Raw genomic sequence first — 22286 nt, 5'->3', positions numbered from 1 at the left:
AAGATCTAAAAATTTAGAATAAAATATTTTTACGGATAACATTTAGCATAAGTCTAGTGCAAAAAATAAACTAGCGGAGAAAATAAACTAGAAAAGCTAAACATTTTTTTATTTTCGTGGCGATGATCTAGAAATCGCCATCTTCTTTGGAGACCGATGATGCCGACGGCGTGGTCAGCAATTCATCCAACCAACCCTCCTCGTTGTCGCTGATCGTGTAGGGCCCCTTCCTTTGCGACGCGATGAACGCCTTCTTCCAGCAGACCTCCATCTTCGCCGCCTTCTTCACCACCATCTCCGCCTCACGTTCGGCCCTCTTCTGCGCGAAGAAGGCCGGCTATGTCGAGACGGCGAAGAGCTGGCGGTGGAGACGGCGCTACTCAGCGCTGACGAGGTTCGTGGAAACGCTGGGCGACGTGCGGCGAGGAAGATAAAACGTCGCGCTGAAGCGTTGGGGTTTGCAGCACGTGTGCATGCTTCATTTATAGAGCGTGCGCTTAGCAGCGCCCCAAATTTACGGCGTGTGACAAAGATTTTAGAGCGCGCACGATTTTCCCGTCTCCGCTTGAGCAGCCCGCGCGGTCTTCCCTGCGCTAAACTAGCAATTATTTTAGCGCGAACACGTTATGGAACCTCTGCCTGAAGATGCTCTTAATAGTTGAGATGGCCTCTTGTCGGCATGTGTATCCTTCCGTAGGAATGTAAACTGGTCCGATTAGATTAGTTATTATTATTTTTATATCCTTTATCATATGTTTTATAGTGAATTTAGATTGAAGCGGATAATGATCGAATGCGGATTATACCGGATTGCGAGTATGAAGCAGATTTGAGACGATTTGGATCGAAAGAGGATAACTGAGCAAATATACACATAAAATTAAAAGTATGTTTCTTTTATGTAAAAAATATGAGCACAAAGTGTATAACATTGGGCTTATTTTATCGTACTAGTTAAAATGCCCGTGCGTTGCTACGGGTACTCAAATTTTTTTTCCCAATACACATATATAGTTCATAATGCACTAATGAAAAACAAAAGAAATTAGAGATATCATAAATTATAATCATCAAAGAAACCAGTATTACTTATAGAAGTATCTCTCGTGTTAATTTAAAATCATGAATGATTATCACAAGTCATGACATCAACAGAAAACCATGCGTTTATAACAAATTCTCCTTACGCCGCTGCATGAATATACAGACAGTTGCTTCTATACACTGAAGCAGCAATTATTCAAACAAGAGAGCTCACAATGATCACGTTGGGATTTCTAATAGTGCACAAGGAATAATATATTTCTTTTGACATTAAGTTTTCCGTGTGAGTTCAAACATTATGAAGGTATGCAGGTGCTAGACAACTTAACCGACGAGACTTCACAAGTTTTTTTTTTGTTTCTGGCTACAATATAATCTAGCTATCCAGCACCACTGTCTCAAATAGTTTTGCTTCTCTATATTAAACAGGATATAAATCCATGAACACATATCCATTGCCTCGACAATGCACACTGGAATGGGAATATCATCTAATGCAAAACTAATTTCTTTATCTTGGTGTTTCCAGATCTTTCTTCTCTCCTTTTCTCTTTCCTAACGAAATGCCTTCTCCTTCCCTTGCTCTATTGAAATTTCAAAGCCCTCATTTATGTGAAATATAAGTAGCAGGAGAGTTCACTACAATGAAAAATTCAGTAACTTTGGAGAAATTACAGTACAAGCAGAATAGCATATATTTTGCAGTATATCAGTTACTGTACAATGGTTCGGAAATAGCATATATTTCAAAACCACTAATTTCAAATTTCAGAAATCCCAAGAAAGACTAATCCGAGTTCCTGAATGTATCCAGCTTATCCTCGATATAGACAGAGCAAATTTTCAACAGTAGTCACTATAGGAAAATCTGAAGCCAAGGATTTACCTTGGATGGAGGGGAGACTAATATAGTAGTCACAATATAGTAGATGGCATTAACCATAACTAAATTAGCAATATTAGGTTTATAGTACAGAAAATTGAGTGTTATTGATAAAGCATACATACAACAGTAGACATATGCAACGATGAAGCATTGTTGTATAATCATTTCATCTGCTAAAAAATCCTGGCTTCTTAAATTCTAAATTAAAACATGATTGGTTCCTGGATGGTTAACTGCATTTGCTAACAATTCGCAGCATTGATAAATAGTAGATGATACCCAAATCGATTAGCCATTTTGACATTGCAATATGAATCTGAAACCTTATATACATAGATACATCCAAATGATAGCAAATAAATATAATGCACTTGTAGTTCTTCATTTAACCAGTGACGGTAATACACTCCAACATAATCATAAGACGATATACTGAGCTATGTGTTAATTCAATGGTGTCCAACATGAGTATTCATATAAGCATTCAGTCAAACATGAAGCTTTAGGAGAGAAGAAGCTACAGTATGTCATGTTCATTACCTTTCATGATGCTTACCTCTGACTTTGATAAGCTTTTGCATGCGCTCCTGCCACTCCGACATCTCGCTCCTGCTATTCTGCCACCATCCACCGTTTAGGCTGATTTTAAATGCTCGAGCCAAGATATCTATCGGATTTGCAAAAGAACTTGTTCGTAAATTTAAAAGAGAGCTGTCTCTCACAAACGCCACATGGATTTGCAGAACTTACCTTTTAATCACAAATACAACCACAACCTCATAGATTTGCGGGCACCTATGGCTCGGCCAACTTGTATTGTATTGCTACAGTACAAATAATCCCTCACATTGAATACATAAAATAAGATCTGTATCCAGGTAACAAAGACAACTGCATTGATTTTTCTGCAGTAATACAATACAAACAATTAAGCCATTGAATGAAAAGTTTCTGAACATAATTAGTTAAGAAAATAGTGCAGTACGAGTCACATGTTTGCTGAAAGGAGGTCAATAGATGACACACCACATCAAAAAGAGAAACCAAATTGCTTTCTACTTAGCATCGTACATCTGCAAATAACAGAGAAGCACCAAGCAACGGTGCATCAATCTTTCTCAAGAGCAGTAGCTTGATTTGGATGTAACGTTTGTGGAGGAATCCCCTCAACTGTGATGCTTACGCTCCGATGAAGCCAACAGAGCCAGGCTATCAGCCCTCATGTAATGTTGTACAAGAAACATATTGTCGAACCATGTATTTTGTATAAAGGTGAACACATCAGTTTCATTCACTTTGTAGAAGCAATGTAACAGTAATGACTCACTGATAAGTAACAATATTCAAAAATTCAGACCAACTCCTTCCCTGCCCAGCTCTGACTTGTCCCGGTGCAGTGTGCCCTCGACGTCAATGGGCGAAGATCAGGTGGTATTTGAGTGTCGGTTGAGGAGCCTGGGGCTGAGATCAATGGTGAGGCGAGCTCGCATGGCCAAGAGAGGAGGACGCCCGCGACCTTTTCTGCAGCCTAAATTTTTTAACAGACTACTACAATCACACCCTAGGACCTGCAAGAGGTAAGCATTCTATAGCGTCAAATGGATATAAACTGAGGAGAATATACACAACAAAAAATCTACAGCCCCATGTATTACATATACCTAATCACTATTGTTTTTAACCTTTTTATGAACAAACGTGAACTTTTGTATGGCCGGGAACAATTGAGGTAATAATCGAGATGATTTTTTTTACCTGCAAGCATATAGATGAAGTAGAATGAACAATTGAGGTAATACTCAAGATTATTTGTTTACCTGCGGAAGCATATAGTCCATCTTACCATGAACTATTTTCACCCTAATCTCCCAATACATCATGCAACTCTGATTCGTTTGAGGCCAAACTTTTATAAATTCCCATGAGTCATTAAAGTTGCATTTAAACCGAGAAAGCCATAGCAAAATCATAGAAAGATGAAGTATTATTTCCTGAATACAAGCAACCGAGATTTGATACGACGTTCTAGAAACAAATGACTGCAAACTGCACATATCGAATATACTAAGTTTCCATGGTAACCATAGTGACTCATCTCATGTGTAATGAAATTCCATAGACGTTCTTTACAAAACATGGTACTATACCTCAAATAAAGATACTGAATACTCAAGTTACCTAGCTGTAACAGATTTCACGTAATGAAAATTCATAGAAGAATGAAAGACACTCACTTCGAATATGTATTGCATTGCATTGCTTGAAATAGTTGCGTTGACTAAGCTAAGTGTTAAAATGAACAACAGTAGCTGGAAAACTGTACACACAAGGTGTCTTCTGTATATTGATGCCGAATTTTTTATCCTTTTTCCATCCATCTTTTGAGTCTCCATCCATGGTTACTGTTCATACAAAGTAATTGAACATTATTGCAGGAGATAAGACACAAAGCAATGAGATAAATTGATTGTTTTTGCTATAGGAGTTCCATACCACATGGGTAGAAAATAAATAATAGGTGCAGATCTAGTTCTTAACATCAAAATTAGGTAGCCATCAGACTTACTGATGAGGGTTTGTATGTCATCAAGGGATAAAAAAGGCCAGGGGCTGTTATTTGTATGCCATTCATAGTTATGCCACTATTAAATATCTATTTAGAACAGGCTCAAATGAGTCAAATACTGTTTCATTCAATGTTGATTCCCTAGTAGAAAGCAGTTCGGATGATATCCATGTAGCGGGGCGTCTGGCGGACAATTTAACATTTCAAGCAACCAAATTATTTCCATCCTACATCTCCTAATAATTCAATGAAGAAATTTAACCCGGAGGTTGCTGCAGGATGCTGTAAATTCCAGTTCCTGAGGTAATCAATACTCAACTATGCTTATCTGACGATGTGTCGCGATACAGGACAATGATGTCTGGGATGCTACAATGAGTGCTTCACTTCCACAGCATCCGCAGTGACATGTTATTTTCTATCTTTCTCCTCACCTTTGCGACAACCATCTCGAAATCCTCCTGGGTGACATGCACCCTTCTCTCACGAAAGGCAAAAATTCTACCTTCTGTCTAGACCTCCTGAAAACCAGATGTAAATCAAGGTGAGTAACTCACTGGAGACATCACACATCAGTATGGTTTGATGCACAATACTTGAATCATTAGTGTTTCGGAGAGAACATGAGCTATTGGCCAAATGTGTTAGGATTTGGACATTCGATTTCATGTCAATACTTACATCTGCGTTACTGATGATACATCAGAACATCAGTAAGATAACATAAACTTTTTGATTTTTGATAAATCGTGGAGGCCAGTGACTCAGGTTGTGGTACCTGATAACCAAAACACCGATGTGCTCCCCTGATCCGCACGCCAACACCCTCCCCTGCTCCATCCAGGCGGGAAACCACAAGGGGATCATAACAAACTGGAAGGAGAATGGCGAAGTGGATCGGGAGGGATATGGCCGTGCGGTGGAGGATAGGAAGGGAACAGGGAGAGGATCCGGATGGGATCGAGTGTAGCGGCAGGAGGGAGATACGATGGGGTACACGGACCGCACCTGAGCAACCGGTATATGAGGTCGTCGCGGGCGGCGGCGTCCAGGTTTGCGTGCTGGAGCGCGGCCCGGCGGCGGCGTGTAGCCAAGATCGATACCTCTACTGCCCATTGTCGACCCCGTCACCACCGTCCCGGCAGCGGCCGGCCGCCCACCGGAAAACAGTGGTTTGCCGAGACGTTCCGCTGCGGGAAAGTTTAACAAACAAAATGCGTGTTAACAAATGCCCCTTGTACTGAAACTCATATGCACCTCTTCTTGTAGGTCAAGAATGGTATCGTCCTTGAGCGACGGTTCATGGAAGATCTGGGTCGCATCCCTGGTTCCTTCATGCGGCGGCAGGGTGCAGCCGACACCCGACGGTAGTAGATACATGGGCGAGGCGCATATGCAAGAGAGACGACTGGAAGTGCTGCGCAAGGGCTTCAAATCGGGAAGGGGAGGAATTAGCGGCGCCGGCCGAGCACTCGCTCCATCTCCTCGTCCATGCCGCACGGAAGAAACCAGTTGTAAGTTGTTGTTTGGTGACGAGCGGAGAGGGTGCCTGGGATTTGCTGGGCTTTGGCCCATTTGGCTCTGGCGATGCATGGTGAAGGGGAACGACGAAGTGCGGGACGGACCAAAAAGTTGACATATTAGAAGGTGAGGTGGGGAGAATAGGGAATAGGTTCGTTCTTTTTAAGTAGTGTAGATTATCCACTTTAAATACCTCGGGAAAAAAATGTCGGATAATATCAAATATTCACCGGATATCTGCTTAGTCAATATCCACATCCGATTCCACATCGGCCGGATTCCCAAATGTATATACCATATCCTGAAAAATGGATACGAATTTAAAACGAAAATTATTCATACCATTTACGGCCTAATCCTCGGAAAACTTCTCCCGTAAAAAAAAAAGGCAAACTGCTTTGTTGTACTGTATGGGCAGGCCTACAGATGATCGTGATTGGGCCGCGCGTCAAGGAGGCCTACCAGGAGAAGACAAAATAATCTTACCCAAACTCCTCAGCCAAATCAGAAGGTGGGGGCGTTGTGGTAGAACCGGCCCAGCTTTGATTTGCGGTGGCAGGCCCGGGAAACAGTTAGGCCGTGTTCGGAAGCCTCCTAGCTGGGGGGTGCTGTACGCCGACCTGGTCGGCGCGGACCAGGCGCCGCACACCCCCCAGGCGGGTATTGGGCCGGCCCAACATTCCCACTCTTTCTTTCTTTGTTTTTTTTTTGCCTTTTCTTTTTTCTGTTCTATTTTTCTTTTTACGTTTTTCAAGCTGATTCTTTTTAGACGCGATTTTTAAAATTATTCTATTTTTTCGAAATTTAAATATTTTTAAAATTTTAACATTTTTCAGATTAGAACAAATTTCAAAATAGAACAAATTTTAAATTGGAACAAAAAATTCAAAATTTATTATTTTTTATATATGAACAATTTTCGAATTTTTGAACAATTTTATATTTGAACAATTTTCGCTTTTGAACAATTTTTATACTTAAACAATTTTTTAATTTCAATTTTTCTCAAATATTTGAGATAAAACATTTTACATTTAAAAATATATTTAAATTTAAAAAGTTAAATCTTAAGAACAAATAAAGAAAACAGAAAAAAAGAAATAGAAAATGAAAAAAGAGAAATAAAAAAGAAACAGAAATGAAAAATACAGAACAGAAAAAATGACTATAAAAAAAACGGCCAACTGGCCCAACACCCGAACTGGGCCGGCCCGTACCGCACGCGGGGTGTGCGGCGCGCGGTACGGGCCGACCTGGTCGGTGTATAGCAAATCCGTCCTAGCTTCTCTAAATCCTCAAATCCGGCTCTCAGATCCGACTCCGCACTTCTCCACGAAGCTCAGAACGTTCGGCCAGCTCCCGTCTTTTCTGTGAGACAATGACGGGTGGACCCCCACGTCATAGTTATCTTCCCCACATGCCCAATCCTGCTTCTCCTCAGATCCGACGATTGCTCGTGTTACCTCCTCCTCCCGCAGCTGTAGCAGCACCACTCACTGCTTTCAGAGAGGACAAGGACCAAGGAGATCGTGGCACATATCCTCTTCTTGCTTTGGATTAGGAGCTCGGGATAATGGAATCGGGAGCCGAGCGTGACAGCAGCGACGGGGCCGAGCGGGTGGGCTGGGAGAGGTGAAGGGGCGACGGGAGGGTGCAACACAGTAGGTGAAGGTCGGATGCCATCGCAGGACGGGTACCGGCTTGGAGGCCGGGAGCGGCGCGCTGGCGGACGGATAGCTCCGGCGGCGGCGACCTCGGGCAGACGGCCAGCTCCGGCGGCTCGGGCGGACGGCCAGCTTCGGCGGCTCGGGCAGACGGTGATGCCGGAGTTGAGGTGCGGCGGCGGCTCGGGAGCCGGTGGCGGCTAGGTCAAGGACGGGTCGGGAGCATTTGGCGTGGTGTGTCCGTGGGAGAGAGCCTGGCTCGGGGAAGGAATGAATCGAACCGAGCAGTTTTCTCACTTGGCGGTGGCAGAGCGTCGTAATTAACTGCTGCTCCGCGCCGGGCTGCTCCGCGGATCAGCGAAATAGGTGCTCCGCGAATTACACAGCCGAATCGTCTCGCTCCGTGGATCTGGCTCCGTGAAGTTGCCACGTTCGGCGCTGCTCCGGGCCGGAGCACCGCGGATCTAGGAGCCGGAGGGTTGCCGAACACGCCCTTAGTGAACCGGCCTTGTCGCCGTCGGCGGACTAGCTAGGGGTCCCTCCCGGCCGTCACCGGCGACCGGACTCACCTGGAAGACTGGAAGCGAAGAAATCCGGGGACAGCACTGGCACATATTTACCTAGGCCAGACAGCCCCCGCGCGCCTTCCTCCTCTACCGGGATACCAGCTTGCTGGTTGCGGAAGGCATAAGTGGCTGCTGCGGCGCTACGGGTTTCAGCCGAGCCATGGCGGCGGCGTCGACTCGGCGTCGGGCTGATACGGCGGACGAGTGCACGCATGCCCTGTGAGTTGAGGTTATGTCTTCTCAATCGCTTCTCCGTTGCTATTTCCTAGTACGCTTTGTTTGATTTTAGTTTCCGAATCTTCGGTTCGATTTGGGGTACTACGTATTCCCTGTAGTCCTTCCATGATCGTGTGTGGTGGTAGTATCTGAAGAAACATACTATAGGCGATTTCTTTTGGTTCTAGAGCTGCTTCTAGGTCCAAACCTCTCAAGCTCAAAAGAAGTGTCCAGTTTAAGAATCCCTTATACCTATTAGGAGTTCGGGACTTCTTTTAGGTTTCTAGAGCTGCTTTTAGGTACCAAACCTCTCAAGCCCAAAAAAAGTGTCCATATCCAATTTAGGGATATTATGGACATTTCACAACTCAACATATCAAACAAGCCAAATTTCTAGAAGCCGAAAAGAATAGGAGGACCTAGCTTCTAGGAGCTTCTTCCCACCACAGTTTCTCCTCACCATTTTGGCTTATGTATAAGCAGGAGCCCAAAAGAAGTCACCCTATATGTGTGTCCCTGTCTCCTTAAACGGTTAGACCCCATATGATGTTGTTAGAACTTCAAAAGTCTAACTTGCACTTACTACTGCCAGCGACTAAGTGGCCATCCACCTGGCCCATGCATTATCTTTTCAACAATATCTACTGTGGACGATGATCAATTGCTGAATTGTTAGTCCAGATAACCCATGTGTGCCAACTGCCAAGTTGGCAAGTTGTACTGCTAGACTTGTGATCCTTCTGTGTCCATATCTATATTTGGTATGAAGCTAGCGAAAGATCTTCAAACCACTCGCCATTTTTATCTCGAAGTGTAGCTACCTACAGCCCAAGGTAGGTACAGGTAGCGTATATGCGCACAGGCAGGAGAAGGGAAAGCTTATCATCTGCAGATGGGTAGCTGCTGCTCACCGTGGGGATCATTCTCTTTGGTTCTACTTCTATTGTCACAGTACATGCTTCACTTTTCCGTTGGCTGCCCAGTGGAGGAGAGAGCTGCCCTACTGGAAATCCAGTCTTCTCTGATGAGAGCGCGCTCCCTGGAGGTGCCCGATTCATGGGGGAAGGATGGCGATGACTGCTGCTCGTGGGTCCGTGTGAAATGTGACAATAGCACTCAACGGGTGTCTCATCTTGACCTTCGCTCTGTATATATAATCACAGATACAGATAGCCATTGGTATTTAAACTCGACTGTGTTTTCTGTATTTCATGAGCTTCAGTACCTGGATCTATCAGGCAGTTACACCTTTTCGTTAACCTTGGAAGGTATGTATGTGCTCCAAATCCTCTGAGTGGTCGTTTCTTGGTTCTCCTAACTGTACAAACGATAATACCTGCAGGATTAGTTGGGCTAGCTAAGCTTCGATATCTGGACCTGAGTGGAATTTGGTTGGGAGAGAGTTTCCCAGAATTTATCACCAAATTTGCTTCACTGGAAGTCTTAGCTCTCAACTATAACGACATGCACATAGGTCTTCTGGGTGCAGGTACTTAATTTTACTGCTTATAGGAGGAGTACTAAAATTGAGGCTGGCATTTCATATCCACAATCATCACATATCCTTACACACTTTTTAGCGATTGAAAATCTTATGAACTTGCGACAATTGAATATGTCTGGGAATAGCTTCAGTGGAGACCTCCCTGCATCGCTGTTTGCACTTCCTCGCCTAAAGATCCTAGATCTCTCGTATAATAACTTTGGTGGGCATATTCCAATAAGTTCATCCTCCGGACCAATTTCACTTGAAGTATTAGACCTCAGATATAATAATCTCAGTGGAATTCTCCCGTTTACAGGTAAAAACAAGAAATTAATACTTATATTCAGAAAATGGTCTCCATGTTTTATACTTCAGTATGTGCCACCTGTAGTTATACACTTATACTACTCACATTTGTTGCAGCCTTTAAAAACATAAGGGAATTGAATCTGCGTGGCAACCAATTCAGTGGATCTCTCCCTGCGTCATTATTTGCACTTCCTCATCTGAAGTTCCTAGATCTTTCAAACAATAATTTTCATGGATATTTTCCTATTAATTTGGCGTCGGAACCAATTCCACTTGAAGTATTACATCTCGAGGGTAACAAGTTGAGTGAAGCTCTTCAGAATGGACAAGGTACTCTTACCAGAATAAGCATTTCCTGCTTATATCGGAAAATAATGTAACCAATAATGATAGGATTATTATTCACATGATTTTTCTACTACTGCAGCATTTGAAATTCTCAAGAACCTGCGAGAGTTGTATTTGAGTTCCAACCAATTCAGCGGAAACATTCCAACATTCTTATTTTCACTTCCACATATTGAGCAGTTGGACCTCTCGAGGAATTTCTTCAGAGGAGAAATTCCAATAAACCCATCTTCGAATCTTCCATTGTCGCTTAAGAGTCTTCGGTTCTCTGAAAACAATTTGAGTGGTAGACTTTCTCTCTTTTGGTTTGGAAACCTCACAAAACTAGAAGAGATGAACCTTTCAGGCAATGCAAATCTAATTGTTGATGTCAATATTCCTGGATGGACCCCTAGGTTCCAATTGAAAGTGCTATTGCTCTCTGGTTGTGAGCTTGATAGGAGCATTATTGCCGACCCACATTTTTTACGTACACAGCGTCATTTAGAGGTGCTTGATTTGTCCGACAATAGCTTGTCAGGTGGCATGCCGAATTGGTTGTTTACCAAGGAAGCAACACTCCAGGTTCTAAATCTTGGAAATAACTCATTAACTGGATCGCTAGACACAATATTGCATACCCAACTGTTGAAGCTCACCATGAATCGACCACGAGAAGTTCGCCGGAGGTAAGTTTCAGTGGGGATGCAAGAACGAGTTTTCTGGAAGGCTCACTATCCTTCACTTGCTTTCTCTGTGTATATCCATACATGGTGAGTTTACATACTAGTACCTCCTGAAAACTACTATTACAAAAGAGTCCTACCAACACTCCCCCTCAAGATGGGGCAAAGATATTTAACAGCCCCATCTTGCTACAATTTTTATTAAAGTTCAACACACACACTCCTTTGGTTAATACATGAGCAAGTTGCTCCTCTGATCTCACATAGCTAACCTGTAAAACTCCCTTTTCTAATTTTTCCTTAATGAAGTGCCTATCAATCTCAACATGCTTAGTTCTATCATGATAAACAGGATTATTGACGATTTTTATGGCAGCCTGATTGTCACAGTACAGTTGGAGTGGAGCACCATTATAAAGATGGAGTTCACCAAGTAAGATTTTAAGCCATATCAACTCACACACTCCAGATGCCATGGATCTAAACTCAGCCTCTGCCGTCGATCTTGCCACCACACTCTGTTTCTTACTTCTCCACCCCACTATATTTTTGCCAACAAAAACACAATAACCTGATGTAGACCGCCTGTCATCTAGACACCCAGCCCAATCGGCATCCGTGTATCCTTCTATGTTCAAGTGACCATTCTTTGAAAATAAAATGCCTTTACCAGGACAACTCTTGAGGTATCTCAAAATTCTGTTCACTGCGTCTAGGTGGCCTGATCTAGGATCATGCATGTATCTACTTACAACACTAACAGCATAAGCAATATCTGGTCTAGTGTGTGATAAGTAGATTAATCGACCAACTAGTCTTTGGTATTGGTATTTATCCACTGGGTCACCTAAATCTGCTAATATACGATGATTTTGTTCGATTGGAGTTGTTGCCGGTCTACATTCTAACATACCAGTTTCTGCAAGTAAATCTAACACATATTTCCTCTGGCAAAGATAAATACCTTGCAGTCCATAAGCAACCTCAATGCCCAGGAAGTAGTGTAGATAACCCAAGTCTTTCACCTCAAATGATTTTGCCAGCATTTTCTTCAGACATTGTATCTCCTTCTCATTATCACCTGTAATCACTATGTCATCAACATATACAACCAAGATTGTAATCTTCTCCCCTTGATGCTTAAAAAATAAGGTGTGATCGGCATTGCTTTGTAGATATCCCAGGTTGCAAATTTCCCTTCGAAACCTTCCAAACCATGCTCTAGGTGATTGTTTAAGACCATAAAGAGATTTTTTTAACCGACACACTTTACCTTCAGTTTCTTTACTACTAAATCCTGGGGGAACTTCCATGTAGACCTCTTCATGTAGATCGCCGTGCAAGAAGGCATTCTTTACATCCATCTGATATAGTTTCCACCCCTTATTTGCTGCTATTGAGATCAAGGTTCTAATTGTGTTCATTTTTGCAACCGGGGCAAAGGTTTCGTCGTAATCAACTCCATGTGTTTGGTTGTACCCCTTCGCCACCAGCCTAGCTTTATACCTTTCCACCTTCCCATCGGGAGTTTGTTTAATAGTAAATACCCACTTACAACCTATAACTTTCTTATTAGCGGGGAGTGTGGTAATTACCCATGTATTGTTCTTGTCGAGTGCAGCCATCTCCTCAAGCATCGCTTCTCTCCAACGTGGATGCATTTTTGCTTCTTGCCAATTATGTGGAATAGGTTGAGCAGCATCCAATGCTGCAATAAAAGATTTATATGAAGTTCCAACAGATGTGTAAGATAAATAGTTGGAGACATTATATGGTGTTAGTTTTTCCTGCATTGATACGAGGTTGCTTCCTTTGTGCAATAGGAACATCCAAGTCAGTATATAGAGGAGGAGGTGTATTATTACTTGAGGTTGAGTCCATCTCAGATTCTTCTTGGGCTTCAGAATCATGTCCCGATGAAGTGGTTTCCTCCCCCTGCACATGTTGCTCCTCAATTATGTGTCTTCTCTTATACACCTGGATCTCTCGTTCCTCATTTGGTCTTGGCCACTGTGGTGCCTCGTTTTGTATATCTTGTTCCTCTCGTTGTATTTGCTCCTGTTCAATCTCATCTCCAACCGGTATTGCTCCAATTATCACCTTCCTAAATGTTGTGTCATTGTTTTCTTCGTCTTTATCTCCCCCTATCTCGCAATCTGCATCTGAGATATCATTAGTCACCAAATCAGGAAATACATCTGTTAAGTCAGTTGATTCTCCATAGAACGGTTCTTGCTCTCTAAATACCACATCCATACTCACAAACATTCTCCTTTCAGATGGACACCAACATTTATACCCCTTTTGCTTACCAGAATATCCTACAAAAATACACTTTAGTGCTCTGGGGTCCAGTTTTCCAACAGAGGGTCTATAATCCTTTACGAAACATACACACCCAAACACTTTTGGAGGAACAACATATGTCAACTTTCCTGTTAAACACTCAATAGGTGTTTTACTATTTAGTACCCGTGATGGCATCCTATTCATTAAATATGCAGCTGTCATTAAAGCTTCACTCCATAGGAATTTAGGAACATTCATACCTATCATAATGCACCGGGTGATATCCAGTAGATGCCTGTTCTTCCTCTCAGCCAAGCCATTCTGTTCAGATGTACCTGGACAGGTAGTTTGATGGATAATACCAAAACCAGACAAATATTCACCAAACTCATGATTTACATACTCGGTGCCATTATCAGTACGGAAAAACTTCACACGTGCATTGTACTGATTCCTAATCATATTATGGAAATCCTTGAAGCATTCAAACACATCACTTTTGTTTTTCAACACATACACCCAAGTAGTCCTAGTACAGCAGTCTATAAAGGTAACAAAATAACGGTAACCATTAAGAGAGGTTACCCCACTTGGACCCCAAACATCTGAGTGAATTGTTTGGAGTGGAACCAAACTCCTATTATCAGACAAAACATAGGAAATATGGGTCTGCTTCCCATATTGGCATGCATCACATACTAAATCCTCTTTCTTGACCTTCTTATAGAGTTCTGGGTAAAGATATCCAAGGTTGGCAAAAGACATATGGCCTAATCTACGATGATGAAGAAGAAGTTCTTCCAATGGCGAGAGAGATGCAGCAGCAACTATTGCAGATGTTATGTTGGCATCCATGTAGTATAGGCCATCACGCATGTTCCCCATCCCAAGACTTCTTCCAGTCCCAAGTTCCTGAAATAAGCACCATGTTGGAAAAAAGATAGCAGCACAATTAAGCTCATGTGTAATGCAACTCACAGACAATAGGTTGATTGGAAATGAGGGAACATGCAAGACTGATGAAAGTAACATGCCATTGTTGCAAATAATTGTTCCTGACCCCATAATTTTCTGTGATGACCCATCAGCTAGTTTAACATTTTGAAGTTTTGTTTCAAGATTATACCCACTAAAGGATTTCCTTGAACCAGCCATATGCCTAGATGCGCCCGAATCAATTAACCAAGGTACATCCATAGAAAAGTTGTTACCCCCGAAGTTTGTAGAGGTGGAAGCTGATGTTGTCTCCATTGTTTGCTTGTCACTCAGATGTAGGCCTTTAAACTGACACCACTTCTCCCAGTCTTCAACAGTCAATTCAACTTTTACAGATGATTGTTGAGGAGATTCCGCAGAAGTTGCAGAAATATTTGCTCTGCCTGTTGGATGGATTCCTCGGCCACGACCTCTTCCATCAAAGCCACGTCCTCGGCCCCGTCCTCGCCAATCATGTCCTCTACCACGCCTTCCTCCTGTTAGCTCAGGACATGCCATCCGGAAGTGTCCAGGCTGTCCACACTTGAAACACTTATTCTCAGAGAAATTTGTTGCTGGTCGCTGATAATTTCCGCCATTGGCGGCGTAAAGTGCAGATCTTGTTTGTACAATGCCATGTATAGCTTGCCCAGATGTCTCTAGCTTCAACCGAGTTTCTTCACTGATTATAGCTGAAATGGCTTGCTCTAGAGTGGGTAGTGTTGTACTCCCATATATTGCAGCCCTCCTATTTTCATATTTAGAGTTTAGACCATTAAGAAAATCTCTTACGCGCCTCTTCTCTGTCCATTTATGCACTTTCTCGATACACTTTCCACACTCCAAGTCTATTGAATCAAAAAAGTCCAGATCACTCCATAGCCTTTTCAACTCAGATACATAATCCACCACAGATCGCTCTCCTTGGCTCAAACCTTGCAATTCTTTCTGTATCTTACAAGCAAGCATTTCATTACCAACTCCTGAAAAAGTACCTTTTAAAAGCCTCCAGATTTCTGAGGCATCCTTAATCCTCTCAACTTGCTTTGCAATCTTGGGTGACACGGAGCTCAGCAACCAAGCCCTGACTAGAGCATTTGTCATTCTCCACCGCTGACCTTCCTTTGATTCCTCTTCAGCTGGCTTCTCCACCGTGCCAAGTATATAACCCTCTAATTTTCTTGAGACCAATATTGTCTCAGCATGCTCTGCCCAGCTTGCATAGCTCTCTGAACCCTCTAGCTTCACCAATGGCATCTGCAACGGATGGATTTCCTCCTTAACTTCACTGTCTTGCCTTGCCCCACCTCCTTGTTGTTTACTAAGGGCATCAAACATCTGACTGTATCTCTCATCGATAGCTCGCAGGACTGCAGCAAGTTCACCAGATGTAACTGGCGTAGGAGTACTGACCTCACCCGCCATCTTCTGAAGTCACAAATTAGCCTTCTCCTGATGCTCCTCTTGAATTTCAGTACACACTCCCTCAAATCGACAGACAAATGCCCAAATTCTTACCAAAAATTTGCCCTTTGCAGCACTATTGGATGGCCAGTACAGAGAAGGAAAAAAGGCAAGAGCAGAACTCCCCTTCCTCTAAATCCACCAACGACAATACCTCAAGCTTCTAGTCACGGACAGCTCCACGAGCCCAGCGCCTCTCTTCTCCTGCTCCTCCTACCTCCCCCAGCTGCGCAGCCGCCCTCGCTGCTCCGATCCGAGGCACCCGGCACCACCACAGCTCCCGCAGCGCCCCTGCAGTACCACCTCCTCTCCGCAGCCAGTCACCAATCAGGGCCTCCGGCGCGCCATAGCTCTGATACCATGTTGAAGCTCACCATGAATCGACCACGAGAAGTTCGCCGGAGGTAAGTTTCAGTGGGGATGCAAGAACGAGTTTTCTGGAAGGCTCACTATCCTTCACTTGCTTTCTCTGTGTATATCCATACATGGTGAGTTTACATACTAGTACCTCCTGAAAACTACTATTACAAAAGAGTCCTACCAACACCAACCATTTCTCTACAGTATCAAAATACACATGAACCAAGCCACAGGACAACTTCCAGCCAACATCGACTCATTGTTTCCACGTTTGGGTGTTCTAGATATTTCTACCAACAACATCATCGGCCACATACCACAGTCATTGTGTGAGATCATCTACCTGCCATCTTTGGACCTGTCGAACAACAAACTTTCTGGGGAAGTTCCGGCTTGTATGTTCACTAACTATGGATGGCTATCGCAATTGAAGTTCTCAAACAACAAGCTTGGTGGTCCGATTTTTGGTGGGATAAGTAATATGTCCAATATAGATGAATTGTACCTGGACGGGAACAACTTTGAAGGGACAATACCTCATGGTTTGTCAGGTGTTTTAAAAGTCATGGATTTACATGATAACAAGCTGTCTGGCAAGCTTGATAATTCATTATGGAATCTATCTTCTTTGGTAGTCCTGAATCTTGCTAGCAACCTTATTACCGGCATAATTCATCCACAAATTTGTGACTTGAAGGGGATTCGACTTTTAGATCTATCGAGCAACAACCTTACAGGGTCTGTACCAAATTGTATCTTTATAGAGCTCAATTTTCTTAACCTGTCTGGGAACTCATTATCTGGCGATATCTCTTTCCCTTTTTTCAACACATCAAGTCTGCTTGCTTTGGATATCAGACACAATCAGTTCATGGGAAACCTCCATTGGGTACATTATCTTTACAACATTAGGCTACTTTCATTGGGCGGAAATAAGTTTGAAGGGCAGATTACTCCAAAAGTGTGCAAACTCATGTACTTGAGGATAATTGATTTGTCCCATAACAAGATTTCAGGTTCACTGCCAGCATGTATTGGTGATATCTCTTTCAAAGGTGGTACAGACGATCAAATATTTGAGTCAGCCTATGGATTTCTGTATAACGGCTCTTCATATGACTTAAGAGGCTTCACCTTTGCCACCAAAGGTAATCTCTACACATACAGTCGGAATTTCTTCGATTCGATGTCTGGCATCGACCTATCTGCAAACATGCTGGTTGGAGAAATTCCTTGGGAGCTAGGACATCTAAGCCATATCAAATCCCTTAATCTGTCATACAATTCCTTTGTTGGCCCAATACCAGCAACCTTGGGTGGTATGAAGGAGATAGAGAGCTTGGACCTCTCCCACAATGAGTTGAGCGGACTGATACCTCAACAGTTAACCCAGTTATCAGCATTAGGGGTCTTCTCGGTGGCACACAACAACTTGTCAGGATGCATACCGAACTCTGGTCAGCTCGGGTTGTTCGGCGTGGAGAGCTACCTAGCAAACACCAACCTTCACAAGATTACACAAGGCAACATGTGCACTGCTCCTGGTCCAGATCCAGTGCCAGAGGAAGATGCGGGAGAGATGCATGGTGACCCAGTTCTATACGTGATCACGGCTGCCGCGTTTGTATTGGCATTTTGGGCCACCGTTGGGTTCTCATTTTTCCACTCGTATGGAAGGTCTGTAGTGCTCAAGCTGTACTCTGTCGAAAGGAAAAATTGGTAGTCATGTATGTACTCCATGTGTGAGTATACATCCACAGAACTTATTGAAATTTCATTCTGGATGTGTATTGTAAAATATGGACATTTCGTTGGTTATATTTCTACACATACCGTCCAAGTTCCGTATTTTCAGAGTATTTCCGTAGTACCACTTTGTATTATTTTCTTATGAAGAACGTATCAGAGTGTACTTGATTAAACAAAGTCAGAACTACCTGGCGCGGGCCTTCTTTTTAAATCCTGCAACTGCTGGGTTGTACTCAAATAAACTTTTAATTAGATTGATTCATGAAAAGGTATATACTTGTTTACCAATTTATTGCAAGTATCTATAATCATGAAAATGTATATACTACCTGACCGAGGGCATGAACGGGCACCCTCAAGGGGTGCACTAGTATGTTATCTTAAGAAACAAGTCAGAACAACATGGCAATCAACAGACTAGCTCCAGAAGGAAAAAAGAACAGCATGTATGGGAATTACTGGTCAGAATTCATTATCCGCATGAACCAACCACTTTGCAATTGATGGATGCGTTTTATGTATCCTAGATACTGATCTGGTGTCAGCGCAAACTGCAAACATTAGTGTGGGTTACTGCATACTCTGTACTACATTTGATTTGTCACTAAGGTGGGGGACGCAACTATTTTTAACATGATTTCCTGTGGTGTGGGTTACAGAAAAGAACACTTCACACGTGCTTTCTGAGTAGCACAAAGTTTCATATTCTCTCTAAACAGGATGGAAAATGAAGTTTGACCATACCAGATGTCTTGAAATATCATTATGGTTGTAAGGCCAAAATATCATTATGGGATTAGAAGCAGAGTGGATAAGTAGGCTCTGAAGTTTCTTCAGGTGCGTTTGGTAGCCTGCATCGAAATCGTGACACACTGCGCCAGCGAGATGGGCGCATCTGCGTGTCGCGAATGGGCCATGGGCCATGAAAGCCGGGTCGTTTGGTAGCCTGTGCGGCCTTTTGCGTGCCGGAGAAGGAACCCAGGCCCCATCGTTTGGTTGTCCATTTCCAGCCCAATTTTCACGCAGAAAACAGGAATCATTTGGTTGCTCAAATCACAGTTTTATATCCTTGCCACAATTCAAATAGGGTGAGATTACCATGCCATAGCATGTTACATACAATCAGAGACCACTCAGAAGAACAAGATCCTCACGATCACCACGATAAGGAAGGCGATGATGTAATCTTTGACCCGGCGGGACGTACCTCTAGCGATGCTCCTTGTAGAGATGTACTTCCTCCGGCGGGCAGCTATACTAATGGCACTGCATCATCGATGGCCTGATCTTCCAGAAACTCCTCTTCCAGGAAGGTGAGGTACTCTTGTTGTGTCTCCTCCAATGTTTCATACCCTCGGTAGCTGTTGTTGGAGTAGCCATTGACCTGATCGACTCTCTATGAGCTGTAGATTCCTCAAACCCGTCTGCGAAACACCACATACCACTAGCATGGCATAAGAAGAAGAAGTTATCGATCATAACCATGAAGCAATTCAGAAAAAGCAATAGAACAACACAAGTGTTGACAACAAATGATAAACTAACAGGGTCATGCATGATCATTCCCAAAGTGGATCACAAGTTCATCCTACACTAACATGGTGTCATCCTACCACCACAACAAAAGTGGGTGTCATCCTAACACCGCAAGTTCACCATCACCTGAGGGGTTAGTATATACCACCTCGTCATAGTTACAAAAGGGGGCCATCAAATGTTTTTCATCCTAGCTACTGCTAGAATTTACATCATCATCATCATCATCATCATCATCATCATCATCATCATCATCATCATCATCATCATCATCATCATCATCATCATCATCATCATACATGCATCCTTGAACCACCCCCTCAAGGGCACCACTACACCTTTGAGTGGTACTTGCCAAGGTAGTTCCTCAACCAAAGGATGCGGTGTGGCTCGATCATGCCAACGAAGCGGGAACCATGTGCTGGAATTTGTGGGCATTTGGCCTTTGGCCCATGGCCCATTATCAAATTCTGAAACTCACATGGCCCATTCCAATAATCAGTGGCAGCACTAGTGGGGGCTAAAGTTTAGTCCCACATTGCTAGTTGGGAGAGAGTTGGAGTGGTATATAAGGTGGGATGTTCTAGTCCTAGTAAGTGAGTGAGAAGAGAGAGAGCCCTCGCGCACTCCTCCTCCTCCGCTGCCCGCCTCGCCTCGCCACGCCTCGTCACGACACGTCACGACGCGCCGCGGGTTGCGGGAATCTCGCTGAGCCGAGCTTATCTTTTTGCTGTTTGGGAAATTAATTGCGTAATCAATTTTGAGTCATTAACGGACGCGTTACTCAGCCGTTTTGCCTTCCGGTTTTTCTGGATCGTGGCTGTACCGACTCGGACGTGGGTTGCGCCCCACGACCTTCCCGAACCGCACTATATAAGCGCGGACGAGAACCCTAGCCTGAGTGTGCCACATATGCGACTACATGTTTCCAGTTCATTGCGCCGCCGCCTTCGTCTTCCTCATCCCGTCCGTCGGCGTGCACCGACTGCCGGGACAGTAGGCCTCCGGAACCCTGCCTCTCGTGAACCTGTACGGGTGAGGGGCAATCAGGTTTTGGGGAGCGCTCCGGCGCGACTATCGGCATCACGACGTCGTCATCGGACGACGAGTTCCTCCACACCGACAACTTCTTCCCGGACCTCGCCGACTTCTTCAAGAACCTCAACATGGGCGACAACAACGCTGCTGTGAAGTATGTGATTTTGTCGTTTCTCTTTCAGTTTCTGTTAGAGTTTCTTCTTCTAGTTTATGTGGTAGATGCGATCGGTTTGTCTACTTCAGATATGATCTGTTCATCTATCTTACTAGACTGCACGTTTAGTTTATTTGTTTACATAGTCATGATTTATCAATTACTTGTACGGATTATTTCATATGGATATTTGCTTATATATTCAACAATCCAAAAACCTGATTTTAGGAAAATAAATTCAAGCAGCGTTGCTGCCGCTACTCGACCTCCCCTCTTTGATGGTATGCATTACAAGAGGTGGCGCACAAAGGCAGTTCTATGGTTTACAAACCTAGGCTGTTTTAGCGCCACAGATGCAAGACCTGAGGGGCCTCTCTCTGCAGAGGAGCAGGAAAAGTTTGAGAAGGTCGACGCCATGTTTAAGGCCGCCTTGTTCAGCATTCTTGGGGACAACATTGTTGACCCGTACATGGCTTACGACCATGGTAAAGATGCGTGGGATGCGCTCGAGGCCAAATTTGGGGTCTCGGACGCTGGCACTGAATTGTATGTCATGGAGCAATACTATGACTACAGGATGACCGATGAGCGCTCCGTGGTTGAGCAGGCTCATGAGATTCAGTCCCTTGCCAAAGAACTCGAGCAGTTTAAGTGTACCTTACCGGACAAATTTGTGGCCGGTGGCATTATTGCCAAGGTTCCTCCCTCATGGAGGAACTTTGCTACTTCTCTGAAACATAAGAGACAATCCGTTTCGGATCTCATTGGCTCGCTTCATGTGGAAGAGAAGGCGAGAGCAAAGGACACATGCGCTCGTAGTTTTGAGGGAGGTTCTAGTGCCAATGTGGTACAGAAGAAAAACTTCCAATCTCACAAGTCTAAGAATAAGAACAATGGAAAAGGCAAGTTTGACGAGAAGAACAAAGCCTCCAACTCAACCAACTTCAAGAGGAAGACTCCTTATAAGAAGAAATGGAACGGCCATGTTTGTGGCGCTCCTGGACATTGGGCTCTTGATTGCCCAGAACGTCATGATCGGCGTGGGAACAGCGGCAAGTCTGCAAATGTTGTTATTGCGTTGATACTGAGATGAAGGACGTTGGGTACGGTATTCCTCCTACTGTCCTTTCAGTATGTAATTCTCCTTATTGGTGGATAGACACCGGAGCCAATACACATGTATGTTCTGATGTCTCTATGTTTTCTTCTTATCAGGTCGCAAGGACTTCCTCCGTGCTGATGGGAAACGGCTCACGTGCTTCTGTTCGTGGTGTTGGTACGGTAGATCTGAAGTTTACTTCGGGAAAGACCATCCAGCTGAAGAATGTGCAGCACGTTCCCTCCATTAATAAGAATCTCGTTAGCGGTTCGCTTTTATGTCGAGATGGTTTAAGTTGGTCTTTGAGTCCAATAAAGTTGTAATTTCCAAGTGTGGAAAATTTGTTGGAAA

At 43.6% G+C, this 22286-nt stretch overlaps 1 protein-coding gene across 1 annotated transcript; it reads left to right on the top strand.

Moving 5' to 3' along the window:
• The first annotated feature begins 9204 nt into the window (after window positions 1–9204).
• LOC124670510 (receptor-like protein 13) lies at window positions 9205–18371 on the top strand. The gene is made up of 6 exons (XM_047206999.1): window positions 9205–9731; window positions 9806–9952; window positions 10044–10265; window positions 10373–10588; window positions 10686–11226; window positions 16546–18371. Exons 1-6 carry the CDS (start codon window positions 9356–9358, stop codon window positions 18080–18082), a joined length of 3039 nt encoding a protein of 1012 aa, XP_047062955.1. The 5' UTR covers window positions 9205–9355; the 3' UTR covers window positions 18083–18371.
• Window positions 18372–22286: the final 3915 nt, after the last annotated feature.

This window comes from Lolium rigidum, chromosome 7 (genome assembly GCF_022539505.1).
Source record: "Lolium rigidum isolate FL_2022 chromosome 7, APGP_CSIRO_Lrig_0.1, whole genome shotgun sequence".
Classification (NCBI taxonomy): domain Eukaryota; kingdom Viridiplantae; phylum Streptophyta; class Magnoliopsida; order Poales; family Poaceae; genus Lolium; species Lolium rigidum.
The sequence above is the reverse complement of the archived record's forward strand: the minus strand, read 5'-3'. Positions and strand labels throughout refer to the sequence as shown.

Bases quoted from the DNA above. Each gene is read 5' to 3' on its own strand.
- LOC124670510 (XM_047206999.1), top strand. From the start codon at position 9,356: ATGGGTAGCTGCTGCTCACCGTGGGGATCATTCTCTTTGGTTCTACTT. The intron at 9,732-9,805 runs GTATGTATGTGC...TAATACCTGCAG, and splicing joins CTTTTCGTTAACCTTGGAAG to GATTAGTTGGGCTAGCTAAG. The intron at 10,589-10,685 runs GTACTCTTACCA...CTACTACTGCAG, and splicing joins AGCTCTTCAGAATGGACAAG to CATTTGAAATTCTCAAGAAC.